The sequence below is a fragment of the Hipposideros armiger genome, unplaced genomic scaffold (assembly GCF_001890085.2).
Source record: "Hipposideros armiger isolate ML-2016 unplaced genomic scaffold, ASM189008v1 scaffold_697, whole genome shotgun sequence".
Classification (NCBI taxonomy): Eukaryota; Metazoa; Chordata; class Mammalia; order Chiroptera; family Hipposideridae; genus Hipposideros; species Hipposideros armiger.
Window position 1 is genome coordinate 572,938 of NW_017732047.1, and position 20,791 is coordinate 593,728.

The following is a 20,791-nucleotide window of genomic DNA, read 5'->3' on the forward strand; positions in this document are numbered from 1 at the left end:
ATTTGATTGTTCTTAGACTTTTATTCTGGAGAGAATTCTATGAAATTGAGGGAAATATGCCATCGAATATTCATTTATTTGCAAAGGTAACCAAAAGATTTTCTCAGCTATAAGAAAACTTGGTTTATTTTTCCTGAAGAAAAAAACTTGTTGAATTACAGATGGTTGGGAGACAAGTCAAGGTTAGAAACGGAAGAGGAAGTAAGTTGTTTTATAAAGGTCTGGCTATAAGCACTGTAGCTTAACAGGGACTTAAACATCAAATTAATTCTCAGTTTTGGAGTGCTGGCGCTGCTCTGTTCAGATTTACACACAATCTCTAGGTAACTTCCTTCCATCCCACGGCTTTATCTACCATCCTGATGTTGGAGACAACCTAAATTATATCTCTAATTTAGACATCTTCCCTCAACTCTACTTTCATTTTACATAGTGTTTTTTCTATCTCTTTCTTAGATATCTATTATGCTTAGATGCTCTGGAATTGGACCCAGTCCTTGGTAGCTTTCAATATACATTAAGATCAATAAATAGCTGTGTTTCTAACTGGCTTTAATGTCAGGTGAAATGAGAGGAAGGACATGGTACTCACTCTCTGTCTTTGAAATCTTCAAAAATCTGAAAAGAAAGAAAGGAACAGTGTTCTGTTAGCATTCTCACTTAACATTTTGCACGTGACTTCAAAGAGACAACTCCAAGGGAGATTATTAAAATTTTATCTTTCATGGTTACGTGAAAATGTTAATTCACTTGCCAAAGAGAATATTATACACACATTTGGTTTAAAACTGAAATGCCACAGGAGATATTAGCATTTGAGATCTTCACTCACTTATTACTTTGCACAAAGAGAGTAACTTCAAAATTAACATATTATAATGTTGTAAAACAAAGATAGCACATTCAACTAATGAAAAACAGGGATATATCTTTAAGAACAGTGGGAAAGAAAGAGTCCTCTTGGACTAAAAATGTTGTTTTGTGCCTGTGGCTATAGATGAAAGGCTCGTTTCCAATGATGTGGTGAAAATCCCATCAGCTTCAAGACACTTCTGATTATCCAAACTACTGCTTAAGCAACATTGACCAAAGTGTCCACTTGTACACATTTTTTTGACACTCTTGGTATTTATAAAACGGCAAATACAAAATTACATACAGTGTCCTCAAAGGTGTCCTTACAAGTAAGGATTCCTGTAGTTGAAGTTATCTAAATTTCATGATAAATTTTTCTCTTGGAAAATGTTATTTTGTAGGCTCTGCTGCCAAAATCCTAACGGAATAATGAGAATTTGCATTGCAGGCGTAATCCTTTATATCACTAGTGACTTCTAGACCACAGCACAAAGTTCTGTATTTGTTCCTTTGCATTATGGAAAAGAAAAAAAGAGAAGAGAGAAAAGGAAAAGAAAAGAAACCTTATATGTGAAATGAATTTGTCCACAGCCATTCTGTTAGGAAAACAGTATGACCATGAGAACTTAAATTTGATATAGACAGGAAGAAAAAAAAATACTCTGAAATATTAAAAAATGCTAAAAGTGATAACTGCCAAACACTTGAAATTGACACAGGTATGCAAATTTTTATCTGCTTAAGATCTAAAAGATATTAGGAAAACTACCAAAAAATGTACATATTCAATACTTCATAAATTTAAGAACTGCCACCATCTTCATTAGGTTGTTAAGAGGATCGTTGCTTCTGAAGGATATCCGCTGTGTGAAAAATATTTGTATTTTCCTGATATGGCAATAAAAAATTGGTAGAAATGTGAGTGTGCCCTAGGCACTTTAAGAAATTTTAGATTTTGGTTTGGGCTTTTAAAGTAAAAATGCATTGGACAAAGTTAACAAGTAAGGAAGACTTTGTTCAAGACTACTGTGATACAGAAGAGAAATTGAATTCAACTCCATTGTGACAAAAGCTGTGAGGGTTTCTAAGTGCTGAAAAAAGCTAGTGGAAAAGTACAGGAGAATACTGGGGAAGGGTTGACCAGTAGGATGTGTTGAGCACATTGACTTTACAAATGTTTCTCTATGATTAGGCCATCTGTGTTTGGTAATTGGCTCCCATCAAAGTTAGTTTCCTACTTTACACAGAGAATGAGAGATGAAGGCACTATCTCTTTTCATGTTTAGTTTCAAAGCGATAGTTCCCAGGTCCTTGAGAAAGGCATTTCCTGTGTAGTAAAACCAGCAAGAGGCTGGTCGATTTACATACATTTCAAGGGGCAGAGAAAGAATCTGCAAAGATTTCTAAAGTAAATGCTGTATGAAATGAGAGGTCACAGGATCACAGTCAGGAAAAAGTCAGTCCAAAGTTTAGTCAAGCTGAAGGGAACATTAAGGCTATCTTGGCCAAGGCAATGACTTTGAATTTTTATTCCAGGTTGAACCAGCTATTTCAACAATGTTTCTCTGGTGCCTCCCCTCCACATGGTTAAAATTTGCAATGGTTTATGCTAGATAGATGATATATACACAGATAGATAGATGGAGGATGGCCAGATAGATAGATAGATAGATAGATAGATAGATAGATAGATAGATAGATAGATACATACATACATACATATATACATACTCATAGATACATAGATAATAGATCATTTCCTTGGCATTACTTTTCAAGGATTTTAGAATTCTTAACATTGCTAAATACATTTTTATAGTTTATTCTTTAGGGACTTCTTTAATAGCATTTCTTTTTTCCTTTTTTTCCCTCAACTATTGAAGGGGATAAAAAACAATTAAAAAAGAATGAAAGGCCTCACTTCAGAAAAACAAGATAATAGAGTAATTGCCTCAAGGGTATCTGTTAATTATTCTTACATGAAAAATAACTCTTACTACTCACCTACTTAGTTTAATAATCATTAAGTAATTAATTCTAACAACATCTCTTTATGAGCCTGGAAAAAATAGTTCCTTGTATTTTTGAGAGATCACAAGACAATCAATACTTTTAACATGAAAAGTATACTGAAAAATGGGAATTGAAATTCTGATTTTTTATCTTGAATCTGAATTGTTATCAACTCTTGTTAAGTGAGCAAATTTTGGGTTAGTTCAAAGCAAACAATGATGTTCTCTATTAACCACTATGATATAAACCACCATAAAATATTATATAAGTTTAATTTGCTATTTATTTTCTACTCTCCCCAGAGAATAAAAATGATATCTTGAAGAGTAACTTTTTAGAGCAGGGGTTTTAGAAAAAAGTGAGCATCCCAAATTTATTCTACAAATTCAGTAATCTCTGTTACAGTTTCTTGTTCAGAGAAAAACAATTAGGCTTTCAGATATCAGTAACAAGTACATTTCTTACATAAAATTTCAAGTTTTGCAGTTATACGCTTGTGAGTACTAAACCAAAGTGAATACAGGAATCTCCACCCAGTTCTTTAAATTAAATATCTGGAATAGGTTGTTGGTTCCCAAACTTTGCTGTGCTCTGTTTGTATAAACGCATGTATGTATGGATATATATACCTGTGTGAGTGTGCATGTGTGTGTATGTGTGTGTTTAAAGCTGGTGGTCTTGTCTTTATTCCCACAAATAAATTTTGTTTCCACCAAAATTATATTGATAAACAGCACTATTGGTTTACATTTATATTAGGTACATTTAGTAAAAAAAGTTGCATTTCCTATTTTTCTTACCAACCCAATTTTAAAACAAGCTCTTTGTAAAGAGAATACTTTTGTTGAATTAAGTAAGGCTGTAGTTGCAAATGGAAATTTGATTAACTGTTGAGTTTGTCATCCTTCTTCAGCAATGTCAAGAAGGTTCAATTTATTAGAATATTCTGCTAAAAATGTCATAGCTGCAATTATGTTAAGATTTATCCCTGGAATTTAATTTCTGATTGGTCAGAAATTAATTATTTTACCTTTAAAAATCATAGCCGTTATGCAGATACTATTCAGCAGCCATTTTTTTTTAAACCAAAACTAGTTATAATATTTTTAAGATTCATGACCTGTTACCTTAATCCTTATAAATATCATCTGGACACAAACCATAAAGCTAATGTCCTGACACTGGTTGGACTATGTATGCTTGTTCTGTTGTAACCTTAGACATAATTGTCCCTCACATTTTTGGGAAACATACTTCAAAAATTTACCAAAAGTAGGTGACAGCTTCTGTGGTTTTGTGTATTTATGCTAATATAACATCTCTCCACATTTGCCCTGTTACAATGGTTTTACACCATTTTTTGGTTTTAATATTTATATATTGTTAGTATTTCAAATAACCAAATCTTCTCTTATCTATGAGTCTGCTGACATGCAAATCTCCAAGAAGCTAGAGGTACTGATTTCTATCACTTTCTGAACAATTTTCCTCTTCTGGTATGAGATCCCTGAATTAGAGTCCTACATTTAAACTGTCCTTTAAAAGACTATAACAAGGAAAGATATATAAACTCTGTTATTCAAGTGTGTTTTTAAAAAGCCTTAACCTAACTCCCTGTAAAGGTGCAGAACACAGGGAACTCATGTTAATTTATTTACACAACAAGCACAGAGAGGTTTATGCGCAGGTTCACACTTGTTGCATTTGGGTAAAAGCTTCGAGAAAGTCAAGGGGGTAAACCACTTGGCTGTCCAAGGTGGGACAAAGTGGTCCATGGGAACTTTCCATGACAGGAACATGTCATATGAGACAGCTTAAAGAAATTCTACAATCATTAGCTTTGTTTTTCTAATGATTGCCCTCATCAAGAGTGTTTTTAAAGGGTCTTTAATGCTGTTGAACAGACATTATCCTGATGTTTCGCATATTAGAGGATTCTGCATCAAAAGGAGGCTCAAGTGAATCGAAAAAACATAATGGATCCTGGAAGAAGGCACATGAAATCAAGATGATGGTGTAGAATGGAGAGCCTGATAATTCACCTATTATTTGTGTGTGTGTGTGTGTGTGTGTGTGTGTGTGTGTGTGTGTGTGTTTTCTTCATCTCTGGATGAGGGAAGAACTATAAAGCAAAAATGTCCATTTACAGCAGCACTGAAGTGATATCAAAACTGACTGGCTTGTATAACAAGTCTCTCTTACCTACTAAAGCTGATAAAGTACCATCAACTTTGAGTAAGGATGGCAGACACATACTGAATCTCACTTAAGACACATGAACAATGGGGTAGCCTTTAAACAACAGTGAACAGAACTATAGATTCACTTTGTCCTATACTGAGTGCTAGTTTTCAATGGTTAATTAGCATACTCAACGAATATGGCCCTTTTCTGAAACTTAACATCCCCCAATTTCTCCCCTTTAGTGAACTATTCAGTGAACTTAGTGAATAGATGTGTTCCTTTGTCGTGCAAGTTAGTCAATGCAGCTTTGTACTTTTTTAATTATAAAAATAAAATAATTTATCTGTTGAAAGTATAAACATTTATCTCTTGGAATTGAACAATTTTCCTATGAAAACCCTAATACTTCTGGGTCCAGCCAGAGTTCTTCTATCCCAGATGGTACATGACTTCTGACTTTGGACTTCTTCTCATCTACATTTTTCATTTCTGAATTATAGGAAGAGTAACTTACATATACATGTTTGCAGAGAGTCAAGGAGTGGGAGTTGAGAAAGGGAAAGAGATGAAAGAATAAACAATATAATTCGAGGATTCTAAGCATACATATTTTTAAAATTATAAGCCGAAAGTAATTATATTGCCTTATATTTGTCTCTTGGTAGCAACATTTTATTTCTATTCAAGTGACAAGCCTCTTATTTTAAGCTTCCCTCTTGTTTTCTATTAAAACAAAAGCGGGGGGTGGCAAGTGTTTTCTGTTGGTTTTTATAACTCCTATCGACACTAAATTCATAAATTAATTAAAGACAACAGTATTGTAAATTATAGTATCCTGTGTTTTAAGAACTAGTCAACTTTTAAAAGATAACTTTTTGTGTGTAAATGAAAATAAATATTCAACTAAAAACAGAATACAGCTATTTTTTAGGAAAAAATATTAAAGTTATTTGGGAAAGCGTTTGAAGGTTCAAATCATTTTAAATTGCATATAGTTGCCAAACTTTATATTGTAAAATTTAATTAAACATGCTCTGGCTGTTTGGGTTTTGAAATGCTAGGTACAATGCTAAGTGAAAGATGTGAGAAATCGATATTACCCTTCTGGCATTTTTGTTCAGCTATATAATAGCTTTCTTACTAGGGGTGTAAGAGAGCTACTAATATTTTTGCCTTGATCTACAGAAAAATGAACATTCTATAAAGGGTAAATCTATTAATTAGAGACCTGCACAGCTTTCTTTCTTGCTAGTGTAATCGTTAAATTGATTTTTCCAGTCCATCATGTAGTTGTTCCAGCGATGGAATCCTGCTTTCCATTCTTGTTCTGCTTCATCAATATTTCCTGTAATACATGGAATAAATGGAATTAATCTAAATTTTACTATCTCTTTATGTTAATTGAAAAATAATTTTGATTACAGATGCCATTTTCTCCAAGTCACTGCACAGAAACGTTTTATTCTTTATTATCAGCTTTTCTCACTACCTGAAAAGATTTCAATAAAATGTTTATACATTATATGAAAATGCAAATAACACATATGTATGGAATATATATAATATAAAAATATATAAAACATAAAATGCAAAGATGAGTGTATATATTAAATTATGTCAAATTACATTACACATATTTGTTTTTGTTTCTAAGAAGGTTATAGGTGTTATTGTATTCTTGACTTCCTTTTGTATAAAAAATCATTTAATAAATATCATTTACATATATAATTATATAGCAGAGTACTATTTCTAATGAAAAAGATTATATCCCAATATTTTGTATAGAGAGAACTTGGCGAATGGCATTCTATATAGATTTTACAGTAATCCTATTAAAATATATTTTAATTAAAAACAATGCATAATCATTGAAAGCAGTTTATTGAAATACCATAGGAAAGCAGTTTATTAATTGCTTTGCAAGTTATAAGGACAAATAAGACAATCTCTTCTTTTTAGTAGTTTACAAAGTATGTTTTTGTCAAAGGAGAGGAGTGTTTATGCCAAAAATAATGTGAGCAATTAACCAAAAGTGGTCAATGTACTATAAGAACCTTGAAATATTGACTTATTTAAAAGTGTATTACATTAAAGAAAAGTTTGTGAACAATAGAAATTATTAAATTAAAAACTTTTAAAATTATACATTTGTGTCCTTAATATAAATATATATGATCAGCCTAGAAGATGGTTTAAATTATATAAATTTTTAAGTATTTTATAAATAGGTAGTTGTCTTACTTTTTAAACTTTTAGGATACCGAGCTCTTATCATTGAACAAAAACCACAATTTTTAGTTATTTCTACTTTTCTAAAAATAAGGACTTAAAATTTTTTTAATGTATTATTTTCAGTTAGGAATTTTTGATTAATTATAACTATAAGATATTAATTTAGAGAAGACAGTTCGTGTGATCATATACTATATGATAATATGATTTCATACTATTAACAATGGAGCACATTCAGGGATTCATTTTTAGTTTATATAAAAATCAAAATATTAAATATTTTCTATGGTCATTAAAATATTCCTTGTAATTTAAGATAAATTTAAGTTTGAAATGTTTATAATGCTTGGGCATTGGACACATATTTGAGAATTTATACAAAAATATCCTGTTTTTATGTAAAAATGGTTTTTCAAAAGTCAATGACTATCGTTTCTTTGTGAATAATATAATTTTTCTACTGAGTTAAAAAACATTAGATGTGAAAGAAAGATATTAAAAATATCATATCAAATGACCCACTCATGTTATTTTTTATAATAAATACTATTTTAGATGTTACTTACATGAAATAAGAATTCTAAAGTTCAGAAAGAACAAAATTTTTGATATAACAAATAAATGACTGGTAATTTAGACCATGAATTTTAAAACTTACAAAAAATATCCTAGATCTGATTTTCTTTTCTTGTTGATAGAATATTTCCAAATCCAATGATTCATATAAATGCAAATTTATTTCCTTATGTGTCGTAATCAAATATCTATACAATTTAATGTATTGAAATACTTTATTTTTTAATGTACAAATGCCCTGTAAACCTGATTCTAGCTTTCATTTAGAAGTACTGAACACTAAGACAATAAAATATAAAACATTTAATTATTTTCTAACCAAACCCAGAGGAACTAAATACACCATAATAAAAAGATAATACAAATTTAAAAAAAAACTTGATTCCCATGACATAACTCCAAATCAAAATAAGAAGTTTTTTTCCTGCCCCCTTCTCTTTTTCTTTCAAAAATGGAATGCTACTTAAATGACTATAGATTTACCATCTGTGAAATGTGGATCAATTTGTTTTTTAGTTAACAAGGTACTGCAGTGTGAAATAAGGAAAAGAACATCAGTATAGGCCTGGAGTGACATGGGTTGAAATTCCAGCTTGACCACTATCTATATCAGTGACAGAAAAAATTCATAACTTTTCAAATTATTTTTACAACTCTACATGGTGTTCATAATCCTTATTTTGCAGTATTACTGTGAAGGACAGATAAGATGGTATGTACAATATGAAATCAAGTTCTATGAACCTATTGGGAGCTCCACTAACGTATTTACTGCCCTTGTCACAAAAATTTATTCCTAACTTTGCTCTTTATTGAATCCATGTACAGCTAGATCAATACCAGTAGTTCATAAACATACTGACAGAATTGTTTCAGGACTTTTGTAATCTTTGTTGTACCCATATTGTTGTTTCATTAAAAAAAAAAGTCATTCTTTCCTACAGAAAGAGTAATAATAATAAAGCTATATTTTATTTTGTCAATTAAAAAAGAGTGAGCAATCTTTCACCAGAGCTGTGTGTATTTTCTCAAGTCTGAGGAGTCAGGAAAGATCACAGAGAAATGAGTCAACCCAAAATTGTTAATGGAGATCAAATTAGAAGAAGAGATTAAATCGATATTGAATTCTGCTGAGAATTATAATAAAAAACATCATATTTCATGTATCATGAGAGGTCACAGAAAATCTCTTCTGTCCCTATCCTATTACTACTTACTTATTTCCATGTTTGTCGACTGATATTACAATTATCAAGGCATGCTTGATTCTTTATGCAGTAAATCACAACATATTAGTTGCCCTATTATAATTTTTTTGTGGATATGATAGTAGAGTGAACTACTATAAACTCAGGAAGATTTCATGTACTTTTAAAGTGATATAAAAAGATAATTTGATTCAATTATCATGTTACCCAAAGCCTTTTTTTGTTGTTGTTCTGCTTTTAATGAGGGATGAAATAGTCAGACTTATGAAAACAGCAAAACCGTTCGAGTTTTTTCTCCAAATCAGCTTCCCACTCTCATTTTTGGTTTCCAGTCTTGCTAACTGATTAGCGAATAACAGTAAATGATTCCTCAAAGTGACCAATCCAAGTGGTATCTCAGCTCTTAAATTTATATCTGGTCCTTTTTCATTTTGGCAAGTAACAATGTTTCATGATGTATTCAAAGGCCCAAGGAGGAACCACTGGATCTAATGTTTGTTTTTATTGAGAACATGTAAAGGTCACAGATTTTCTTTTCCTTTGAATAAATTTACTCTTCCACTTTTAGTAAAAAACATTGATATCTTATTGACATCAAATGGGTCATTTCTTTCTTTTTTTCTTTTAAAATGAAATATAGAGTTACATTCTTAGTGAAAACTCTGATTTTGATAACATTTGAAACAAGTATTGCACATTTTATTTCTTGCAGGTGCATGCAATAATGGCATAGCATTGTGCTAAAGTATGGTTGAAAGTTAAGAGCTAGAATCATGTGTTTAAACAAGTCTTAGGGATCAGTTTATTTGAGAAGCTTCATTGCTCAAATGTAAACTATTGCTCAAGTGGCACTTATAAAGCTTTATTAGTCTTCCATCTTGAATGAGGTCAGCATTACATTTCTCTTTTTAAGAAATCCAGTCTGTAGTGATTCTTTGAACAATTTTTTACTTGTAGAGCTGCATTTTTAAAAAATAATATTTTCATAAATACTTCATTCTTTGAAAAATTTTTTACTTGTAGAGCTGCATTTTTTAAAAATAATATTTTCATAAATACTTCCATCCAGTTCATCCGAATAACCCCAATTTTCAAAACATTGAAAATTGAAATGTTTGAAGTTTTACAACTTGAAAAATTTAAGGTATGCTAAGGAAATGTGCTCTTAACCTTTTTAAACCCTTCTGCTAGCTATTATTTCTAAAACCTAAAAACATGCAAATTCAAACTGGTTTTGTTTGTTTAAATGTAATTTTTTTATTATTAATGAATATATTGTTGATGTTATAAAATCATATGCATTCACTTTAAACTTTAGAAAATATATTTAATGTAACTTTTTGAAGGAAATACCTGGGAAAAGGTAGTGCTGAAATAGTAAATTATGTTTTGAAGACATAAGGAACTATCCCAGAGCTTGGTTCTAACCCAGGGCAGGTGTGGTATTTCCATACAGTTTTTCTGGAACTAGAAAGTTGTTCAGCACTGCAGGAAAAAGGAACAGCTAGCCGAAAACTTCTGTTTGTTTATTAAACCTGTTTAATGGCTGTGGAGTATTTAGAGGTAGAGCTTTTGACGGATAGCTTAAAAAATTGTTAATATTCAAATTCTATTTTCTCAAATAACTTGCAATAGACCATAGGTGCCTTAACCAGAACTGCTCAGTTTAGCTTATAATAAATTAGTCATTTACACTTCCCCAACCCCACTCTTATTTTTTTCCTCAAATTATGACCCTCTCATTTAAAAATATTTTAAGTAAAGATTAAGAATGAGTAGTCTGTGATATGTTAAGTGGTACCTCTTCTGGTCGCTTGGCAGATTAAATGTGTTACCTCATTGTTATTCACACCCGGAGGACACAAGGGCAGCTCTGTAGCTCTGCCAGCGGATGCAGGAGCCCAGCTCTGGTTATAGATTATGTCACAGAACACGTGGTAATACACAGAGCACTGGTATGTCAGAAACATTTCCCAAACAGATGGGGTACAAAATTATAATTTGGGTGAGTCATGTCTGATAATCAAAAGGCATATTAAACAATCAAATGAAGTTCTGAGATGCCCATATTTGTGTGAAACTAGCCCTTTTCCTCTCTAAACAAGAAACTAGAAACATCTACTATATTGTGGTATCTAATAGAAAGTATGAAAATTATAGTGTTATGATGAACAGAATGGTAAAGTGTAACGAAACTGGTCAGCAATATGTCTGATGGTTGAAAGTTTATGACTTTTATTTGAAAAAAATAAGGCAGAAAATAGACTAGAAGAGCCACATGGGTTATAAACTGCTGGGTATTTAAAAAACAGGCATTGGATTGGATATGTATGTCATTTTTCTCACAAAAGATGTTGATCGTTCAAGTTGATTTAAATAGTTTCTTACTAATGGATTTTAAAATAATATGATAATCTGAATCATTTTCCAAGTGTTTCCTTATATGTCTAGTTAATAATTTCCTGAAGATTAGTTAACTAAATAACTATCTGCTTATTGCATTATGTAATGCATGTACATATTCTTAGATAAATATCTCCAATTTCAGGTAATTTGGAAATATTTGGGTTGTGTTTTTAAACATGTAAATTTTAGAGGTTTTTTCCCGTTAGAACTCAAGGGTTCATTTATCAATGAATTTGCTTTTATCTCTTTTTGAGTATAAATTATATTTAGTTCTATATTTTATTAGTACTACTTTTTAGTTGTATAAATTATTTTATAGATTTATTTATTCATTATCTATTAATTACAAAAATATTGGCTGAGTAGCAAGTAGTACCCTATTTTAATTCTACTACTAAGTTTTATGTTCTTTGGGGAAACTTTCTATTTCAGTTTTCTTTATTTAACTACTAAAATGCTGCTTATATATTATGCCCTCAAAACATATCCAAACTTGCTGGAAGACAGTTTTTAATATAATGCACTTATTAGAATCAAACAATTGTAAAGTCACAGATTAGCACTATCACCGTACCTTAGATAGTCTACCTTATCCCCCTTTTACATAGTCCATAGCCAATTATTTAACCATATAATAAAAACACACACCTGTCATTTCCAAGACTTTGGGGAAAAATAGTGTCCAGAATCGGCACTGTTGAGCACGTAGCTTAGTATATACTTTTGGTGACTCTGTATTCAAGGTTAAATATTTTTGTTCAGTGCTTTTGAAGACAGGCCACCTTGTACTACTATTCTGAGTCCCATTTGGATTTCTAAAAAAAAAAAAAAATTAAAGAAAGGCATTATAATTCTGAAATCATTGTTAGATACAAATAATACTGTTTTCAAAAACCAACAAGAGCTTTTTAAAAAGTCAGCAAAAAAATTGTGGATGTGTTTTGATGATGTGAAGCATAAATAAACTGGGTTTTAATGTTTTCAGTACTTTGAAGCACTATGTTAGTTAAAATTGTAGGAAGTGAAATTTGAACCTTTTTTACATGCATTTCAACTTTATATACAAGGAAAAAAGTATTTTCTATTTCAATCATGCTAATGTTTTATTTTTAAACATGCTCAAATAGGTAGTGTTACTTTGTTTCATCTTTTCCCCTTATCTTTTGACCATGAACATTAATACCATCTACTCAATATCCCTTGCATCTATTTCATTCTTTTTGTTCTTATCCTTACTTCCTGAGTGTGGGGCTGATTACACATTTCCTTATCATGGAATAACCTCGTTACTTTAAGAGCCTTTAGTCTCACTTTTACATTGATCTTACATTTTTGTAGATCTGTTCTTAAAATCCTTTCCAAAGTCTCCCAGTGGGTTCAGGAAAAGGTTAATAAACATAATGTCACCTACATTTCCAAGCTTATTTTCAGATATTTTCTATATCAGCCAACCAACAGGAACTGGGGATAGTTCCTTAGCAATTCCCTCTTCATTTCACTTCCTTACCTGTGCCATAACTATTACTTCTGCTTGAAAGCCTTTCATTCCCTAACATCATATACCTAAGTCAATTTAGAACATTCCTGTTCTCTTTTCGTGCTGATATTTCTTATATCTTTCATTGTGATTTTTCAATCAATAACGCTTAACGCTATTTTTAAGACATTCATAGTTTTGGGTTCACTTCCACCTTTGTAGCACTCAATAATATATTATTACCTAGGTCACCAAACAGAAACTCAAAGAGTGAACATTTTGAAAGTGTCTCCAAGTATCAGTCAATGGAGATTCTATAGACTTGCCTCTCACATACTTTTAAGCTATAATTATGAGTCAGACATTGCTCTGGAAATATAAATAAATATGGGAAATATAGTTTCCCTCAGGGAACTTTCAAACAAGAATACCAATGAAAACAAATAACCAACAATATATGGTAGGCTAAATCAAGCATAAACAGAGGAACACGAACAGTCAGAAGAGGGAGCAATCACTGCATGTTTGAAAGGAAATTACCTGAAGGAATGAGATTCTAGCTGAAGTAAGGAGAGGAACTAAGGCACTGAACCAGGAAAACAAGTTGTGAAAGCTAACAGGAGGAAACAGATTTAACAAAGGCACAAATAACGAGTGTTCATCTTAGTTTAAATAACAATGAGCAAACTGGTTTTCTTGGATTCTAGAATAGACAAGGTCCTATTAGAGTTGTAGCTTTAAAATATTAGTGTTATCACATTAGGACCTGACAGCCTGAAAAAATTGTTTAGACTTCAGGTTGTGGGCCTTTACTATTCTTGAGGGATATTTTGACTAAATGGCTTACAATGAACATACCATTTTAGAATTATTGACCTGGGGATGGTAACTAAAATAATCAAGAAACCTATAAAGTAGTCACAGATACTTTCATCATAAACAGAAGACTGAAGTGATGAGGATAAGTAAGTCATTCCTTTCTCTTAGATTCATTCTGCCGTAAGCAAAATCACGTAAGAAAAACTCCAGTTTAACTTTCCTAAAAATTCAGCACACAAAATTCTTCATCATTAAATATCTTCTATAGATTCTTAATAGATATAAAGTTGGGAGTAGTGATAGTAGATACAAGGTGTTTTTTTGTTTTGTTTTGTTTTGCTGAAAGCCTGTGAACCCAGTAAATTTTGGAAAGAGAAGCAGGCATTTATCTAACATGATTATCTAGAGGTAGATTATGCCATCAAGAACTTGTATAAAATAAGCACCATAAATTCATATTTTGTCATAGAAGCAGACATATTTAACCATGAATTCAGGAGTTTTAGCAATAAATAGCTTCTTGATGGACTAGTTGATTTTATGTAGGAATTGGATGATTTAATAAGAATTATTAAAAACCAGAGCTATTCAAGCTAAACCCATTCCATAACAGTATTGAAACATCCTGCTTTAGGGTATTATTTGAGAGAGGTCATGAAGAAAATTCCTCCAGATCACAGATGGCACACTTGTCTAGGTGAATTATGGCATCTTTTTCCTTTCCTTTAAAGCTTTAGAAACTAACAAGTACAGCTGCTGGAGGCTGGATATTAAACCAAGAAAACCATTGGTCTGATTCGGTACAGCAATTCTTATGTTCCTAAATTGCCCACTTTACTTCTAATTCCACTCTAATTAACTTATGGCACCATTTTAACTGCACATTCGTCTGGCTTCTGCAAATGGTGACTTAAACAGAGCTGACTTGTACTTGAGTTCAAGAGAGAAGCACTAATGGCACTGCCAGTGTTAATTTAACAAACTTTGTCCTATGAAATAACTCACAACATTCCAAATTACAATTCAGAGATAATAAAATCCCTTTGCCTATGGATGCAGATATAGTTTTCGAACAGTGATTGAAATAGCTATTGAAGTGATGGAGCAGTTTATGCTATAATTTGAAGAAATCTCCAAAGACTTTAAAACTTGACAAAAGAGATAATATTCTTCCCATCTGTATCAATGAAAAACTTTGTGAAATACAACCTATTTTCCAGATACACAATTTTGAAACACTGTATAATTTTAATCTCAAAATTATAAGATACATTTAAACATACTGACATTGCTATTTTTCAAAAAATATTTCTGTTATTGTCACAAAATAAAGAGTTCAAAGTGATAATACCTAAAATTTTCCATGAAATAGAGTAATTTCTGCTTTATTTTTACTATCAGGTTCTTTTTCTACTTTGTTGTCTAAAGCTAATCCATTACACTTTTCTTCTTATGTAGGTTTGAAAGTTTTAAGACATCGCTTATTTAATAAAAAATATATATATATTTCCTTTCTCACATCTATGTTTCAGGAAATTATCTGATTGTCATTTTATTTCAGCCCAGATTTCACAACTCATTTCATAAACAGATTTTTAAAAATTATACTAATTGACTCAGGATGGCTGATATGAAAATGTAGTATGAATTCAGCTCCATGATCAAGTTTTCTTGGGGTTATAAATCCCTACATTGCCTGCTAAACCTAAACTGAAATTATGATTCTTTTTGACTAAGAATTCAGAGACTATAATGTCTAAATAAGCTATACAAGGATTTTAAAGTGAATATATTTGCTTTCCAATCTAATATGATGAAGCCATGATAAGTAGTTGTAAATTGAAAGGCCTCCTGAAATAGTCCACTGTCAAAAGAGGGCTAAGGGTAACAGCTTATATTGGATGATTTCTTAAATATGCAAATATTTATGGATTCATATTCCATGTCACGTCACACTTAAATCAAATTGTATTTTAATTTAAGGAATAGAGGAGCTATAAGAGAATCTGAATTTAGAGAAAAAATCCATTCATTCAACAAATAATATTGAGTGCATACTATATCAGATTTATTTAAGTCACAGAAGATTCAAGAAAGACAAAATAGGCAGAAATTCCTGCCTGTTATAGTGTTTATTCTTTGAGAAAGATAGACAGTAAACACAATAAATAAGTAAAATATATGTTAGAGTAATAACTGCTAGATAAAATAAAATGGAGAGTAGGCATAATAAGAAACAACCAGTAAGTATAAGTGAGGAGCGGCGGTTAGAGGGTGTGTAATAATAAATTTGATAGGCCTTTGTCCACAGTTTCTGTGAGGTAACATCTAAATCTTTGGAATTTCCCACCATAACTAATTGTTTATGCCAAAAAGGTGATTTTTGATGGGCACTTGATGGCTTTTGCTAATGACATGATTCAGAGTAGAGCTACTCATGCTAATAGTCTTAGGGAAGGAGCTGGCTATGGCTAAATACCAACCATGTGATTAGAGGGTTGGGACTTTGAACCAGATGATTTCAGCCTGACCACCAGGAAGAAGAGGGTGTTGAAGGTTAAGTTTAACCACATAGCCAACAATTCAATCACTCATGCCTGTATAATAAAATCCAAATAAAACTCTGGACCTCAAGCTCAGATGAGCTTTCTGGGCTGGTGATACACCATGTGCACATTACCACAGCTAGTGGCATGAAGGTAACACATTTCTGACAGAAGCTTTGCCTTTGGAACCTTATCAGCACCAGATCTTGTTCTCTGTATCTCTTTTTTGACTGGCTATGATGTATATTATTTTATTATATTAAAACTGTAATTGTAATTATAGTACTTTCCTGAGTTTTGTGAGTCATTCTAGCAAATTATCAAACCTGAGAGAGTCCACAGGACCTCAAAATTTTTAGCTTGCTAGTCTGAAGTGAGGGTGGCTTTGGAAATCCTGAGCTTGCAACTGGTGTAAGAAATCTTGGGCTGACTTGGACGTCTCAAGGGCTGAGTGCGACCTTAACCTTGACTTTGGCTAACTCTGGGTAGGGAAACTCTGCAATATTTGACAGAAAGGGGACTTTTAAGTGAAGACATGAAGAAGGACAGGAACCATGCCATATTTTGGAGAAAGAGCTTTTCAACAGAAGGAACAGAAAGCAAAAGACAGATGGTTGCCTGGAGTTTTCTAAGAAAATCAAGTAGGAGAGTGTGGCTAGAGTACAACCAGCTAGGGAAGAAGTCTGAGGTGAGTTTAGAGAGGTGACAGGAAAGCCACATTATTTAGTGCTCTATAAGTCCTTGTAAGCTTTTTACATTTACTCTTAATGGGAGAAGTAATTGGAGGATTTGCACAAAGAAAGGACAAGATCTCACATCTTTCTTTTCTTTCTTTCTTTCTCACTTATATTTCTTAAAAGGTCATTTGGCTGTAGTTCTGGGAATAGACTGCAGAGAATCCAAGGCCAGAAGCAGAAGGAACAGTTAAGAGGCTACTGGATGATTTAGGTAGAGGTTATGGTGGCTTGAACTAGGGAAGTAGTAGTAGAAATTGATAGAAGTGATATCTATATCAATATCGATATCAATATCGATATAGACATAGATATAGATATAGATACAGATATAGATATAGATATAGATATAGATATATAGATATATATGGGGGGAGAGAGAGAGAGAAAAAGAGAGAGAGAGAGAGAGAGAGAGAGAGAGAGAGAGAGAGAGAGAGAGAACGCGAGCACGTTGTAGTTAATTGGCCAATAGATTAATTAGATGTGGAGAGAAAGAGAATAGTCATAGATGATGCCAAGGATTCTGGCTTGAGAAATTGAAAGGATGAATGGAGTTGCCATTACTGAGATAGGAGATGCTGCAAAGAGAGCATGTTTGGAGGAAAATATCAAGAACTCAACTCTTCATGTGTTAAATTTGAGCTTAAAATAGAGATAGTAAGTAGTTGGAACTTAGTGGCTAGTCTGTTTTTACTGAAGGAACCTCTGCCTTCTAAATGGATTCAGAAACTCTTGAATGCTATGTTCCCCAGGGGCACTAAAAATGTGACTTTATTTACAAATTTCAGTACAGAAATGACATTTTAAAATTATACATAATGCAATAAATTATTTCATAGGAGGTATAGCACCTGTTCCCTTCCAGATGGTAGCTCCTTGTCCTATGCTTTTCCTACCATCACTTCAGGCAAGCCTTTTTTGATGACTCAAGTAAAATAGGCAGTCTCTATTCTCATATTTTAAAATTTAGTTCAACTTTGTTTTTCCCCCTTCTTGCATTAGACGGTGCTATGGTTTATATGTTTGTGTCCCCCCATAGGTGATGGTATTAGAAATTAGAATCTTTAGGGAGGGGCATCAGTCATGAGGACAGAGCCTTCATAAATAGGATGAGTTTCTTTTATAAATGGCTCCAGAGGAATCCCTAGCACCTTCCACTATGTGAGGACACAGTGAGAAGAAGCCATTTTTGAATCAAGATGGTCCTCACCAGAAGATGACCAAGTTGGTGCCTTAATCTTGGACTTCCAGTGTCCAGAACTGTAAGCAATAAATTCCTGTTATTTATGGGCTCCCTGGTCTGTGAAATTTTGTTATATCATTCCAAATAGACTAAGGTGGAAAGTAAGCTCCATGCAAACTATCATTTAATTGTTTTGTTTACAATCTGGAATGGTGCCTGACTTGTAGTATTTAGGCAAGAAATACGACTAACATGTAATAAACATCACCACTTGTAGTTCAAGTTATGTCATTTTCCTTTATAGTAAATGTTCACACTTGAAAACTACCACCACATAGAAAATCATATTTCACAGTTAATCATTTCTCCAATTTCAGGAAAATCAGTATTCTTAGCCAAATAATGTGAAATTCTGCTGCAAATAAGTTTTGTACTATGGTTATTAGACATTGTGTGACAGTTTTAATATGTGACTTACATGTAAACTTTTTTTCGCCATGAGAACTTAACATTTAAATAAAACTGATAACATAGCATATAATCATGCCTAAAGGATCAACATATAAAAAGTGAGATGTGCAGATTTAGTACTGTTAGAAAAAATTAGGAACCAATTGAGCAAAATAGAGCAAAATTAAAATGAAAAGAAGACACTGAGTTAGTGTTATGAGTAGTAATGATAGCAGTAAATGAAAAATTTCACAAGTTGCTTCTATTACTTTAGCATATTTATATAAAGTATATACAAAACAATTCTGATATAGTAACAAATTTTCTCTTCATATAAAATTATGAGCATGAATGTATAACATAATCTGTTTTAGAAAAATATGGAGACACAGGTGAAACAATGCCACTAATAAACAGCAAAGGATAAATAAAATCACATTTTCCCCAAGATAATTCTCTGTTTCATTTTGCATACAGAAAACTCCTTAGGAATATAGACATTAAAGAGTAGTTTTTCATTTCTTCTGGAGGAATTTTCTGTGATTGCAGTATAGTTATAAATTTGACCAAGTTCCATTACTGATTTTGTTTAATTAAGTGTCCCCAAATCTGTGCAATCTTTAAAACTGACCAAAAGAGAGCTTTCTTTTATTAATTATAATGTTTATTCTTAATTGCATAGCCAATGAAAATGAGTTTAATACCACTGAATTATATTAAGGCAACTTAATTCATGAACTCATTTCCAATATTCCAATCATACTGACTCCATTTTAACCTACAAGGCTAATCCTAGGCTGACTGATTAGTTTTGTAAAACTTCTCATACCGAACTTCATGGTTTTCTATAGGCTTTCAAAATAAATCTTTAAAGACAAGTGCAATAATTTAAATAAAATTTCTTTGCATGTATACATACATAGACACATAAACATGTCCATTTCTGTGAATCTGACATATATATTCTGCAACTTGAATATTAAGTATACTAAAAACAATTTAAGAAATATAATTTCCTAAAAATTTAATTTTTATCACAGCATACTATTTCAACTCATTATAATGGTGTCATATTATATAAATAATTACTATATTTTGAGCTTCAGGTCAATCACATCTTATTTATTTTTTCCTGCTGAGCATCTACCATAAGCCTGAACAGAAAGTATATGCTTAATAAATGCTTCTTGAAATGAGAACTAAGTGAATAGCCTTCAGAACTTTATCTATATTTTAAATTACTTCAATATCTGTTATAAAATATTAATTTTCATAGTATTAGATGAGAGAAATTCACTTATTCTCATGTGTTAAGGTAAAAAATAAGTCTTGTAAATATTACTCTTCTAACATGAAAAACGAAAAATCGCATTGACTCTTAAAGTGCCTGAAGAAATAATACTGTATTTGAGTTCAAAATCATATACCAGCTAACGAGGAGTAACAATATGCACGAGTTTCTCTTAAGTCTGTTCACAAATTGAAACTCAACTCTTTCCAGGGCTCACTTATGTCCTCCATGTAAACTCACTGTATTTTGTTAGGAAGGTTTTTTGACTGTATTGTTTTCCCTCTGGATGTAATAAGGGCAAATATATTAGTTACAAAAGCAGTGTGTAGTTTTTTATATAATTATATTATTATACATAATGTAGTTGTGCATAGAGATTTTTTATGGGGGATTATTTGCAAGTTAGATTATATTTAATGCAAATATCTAAATCTAGTTCACTTTTGTTACTTGCTTCCTCTGATCTCCTGAAATTTCCATTGCAAACTATAAAAGTGAAGAAAGTAATTACTGAAGAAAATGCCCTAGCTTCATTAGTCTGTTACGTTTCCTCCTTACTTCAACATGTTTGTTTTTCTAGGCAGGAATACTGGGTACCTGAGGGGCAGGGTTCTATCAATACACCAGGGGAGTTCTCTAAAAACGACTTCTTGGATCTAAATATATTATGTAAGTAGAGTCCATGGTCAAGTTGGTTATTAAATTTATAGTATTTCATCATTGCTACCTGATGGATTGACAAACATTCTCAACTTCAGAGAGAAACAGGAATATAGACCTTTATGAGAGAAAGAGAAGAGAAGAGGAGGGGAGG

At 31.9% G+C, this 20,791-nt stretch overlaps 1 protein-coding gene across 3 annotated transcripts in view; it reads right to left on the reverse strand.

Moving 5' to 3' along the window:
• BCHE (butyrylcholinesterase) overlaps window positions 1–20,791 on the reverse strand; it is a 78,760-nt gene that overhangs the window by 18,032 nt on the left and 39,937 nt on the right. For 2 of the 3 annotated variants that reach the window (XM_019626999.1, XM_019627000.1), the window contains exons 3-5: window positions 12,126–12,292; window positions 6,281–6,397; window positions 593–618 (exon numbers count right to left, since the gene is read on the reverse strand). In XM_019626999.1, coding sequence (XP_019482544.1) covers window positions 611–618; window positions 6,281–6,397; window positions 12,126–12,292 — 292 coding nt within the window. In that variant the 3' untranslated portion in view covers window positions 593–610. Of the gene's footprint in view, window positions 1–592; window positions 619–5,806; window positions 6,398–12,125; window positions 12,293–20,791 lie in introns of those variants that run through there. The other variant, XM_019627001.1, reaches the window with a different exon arrangement.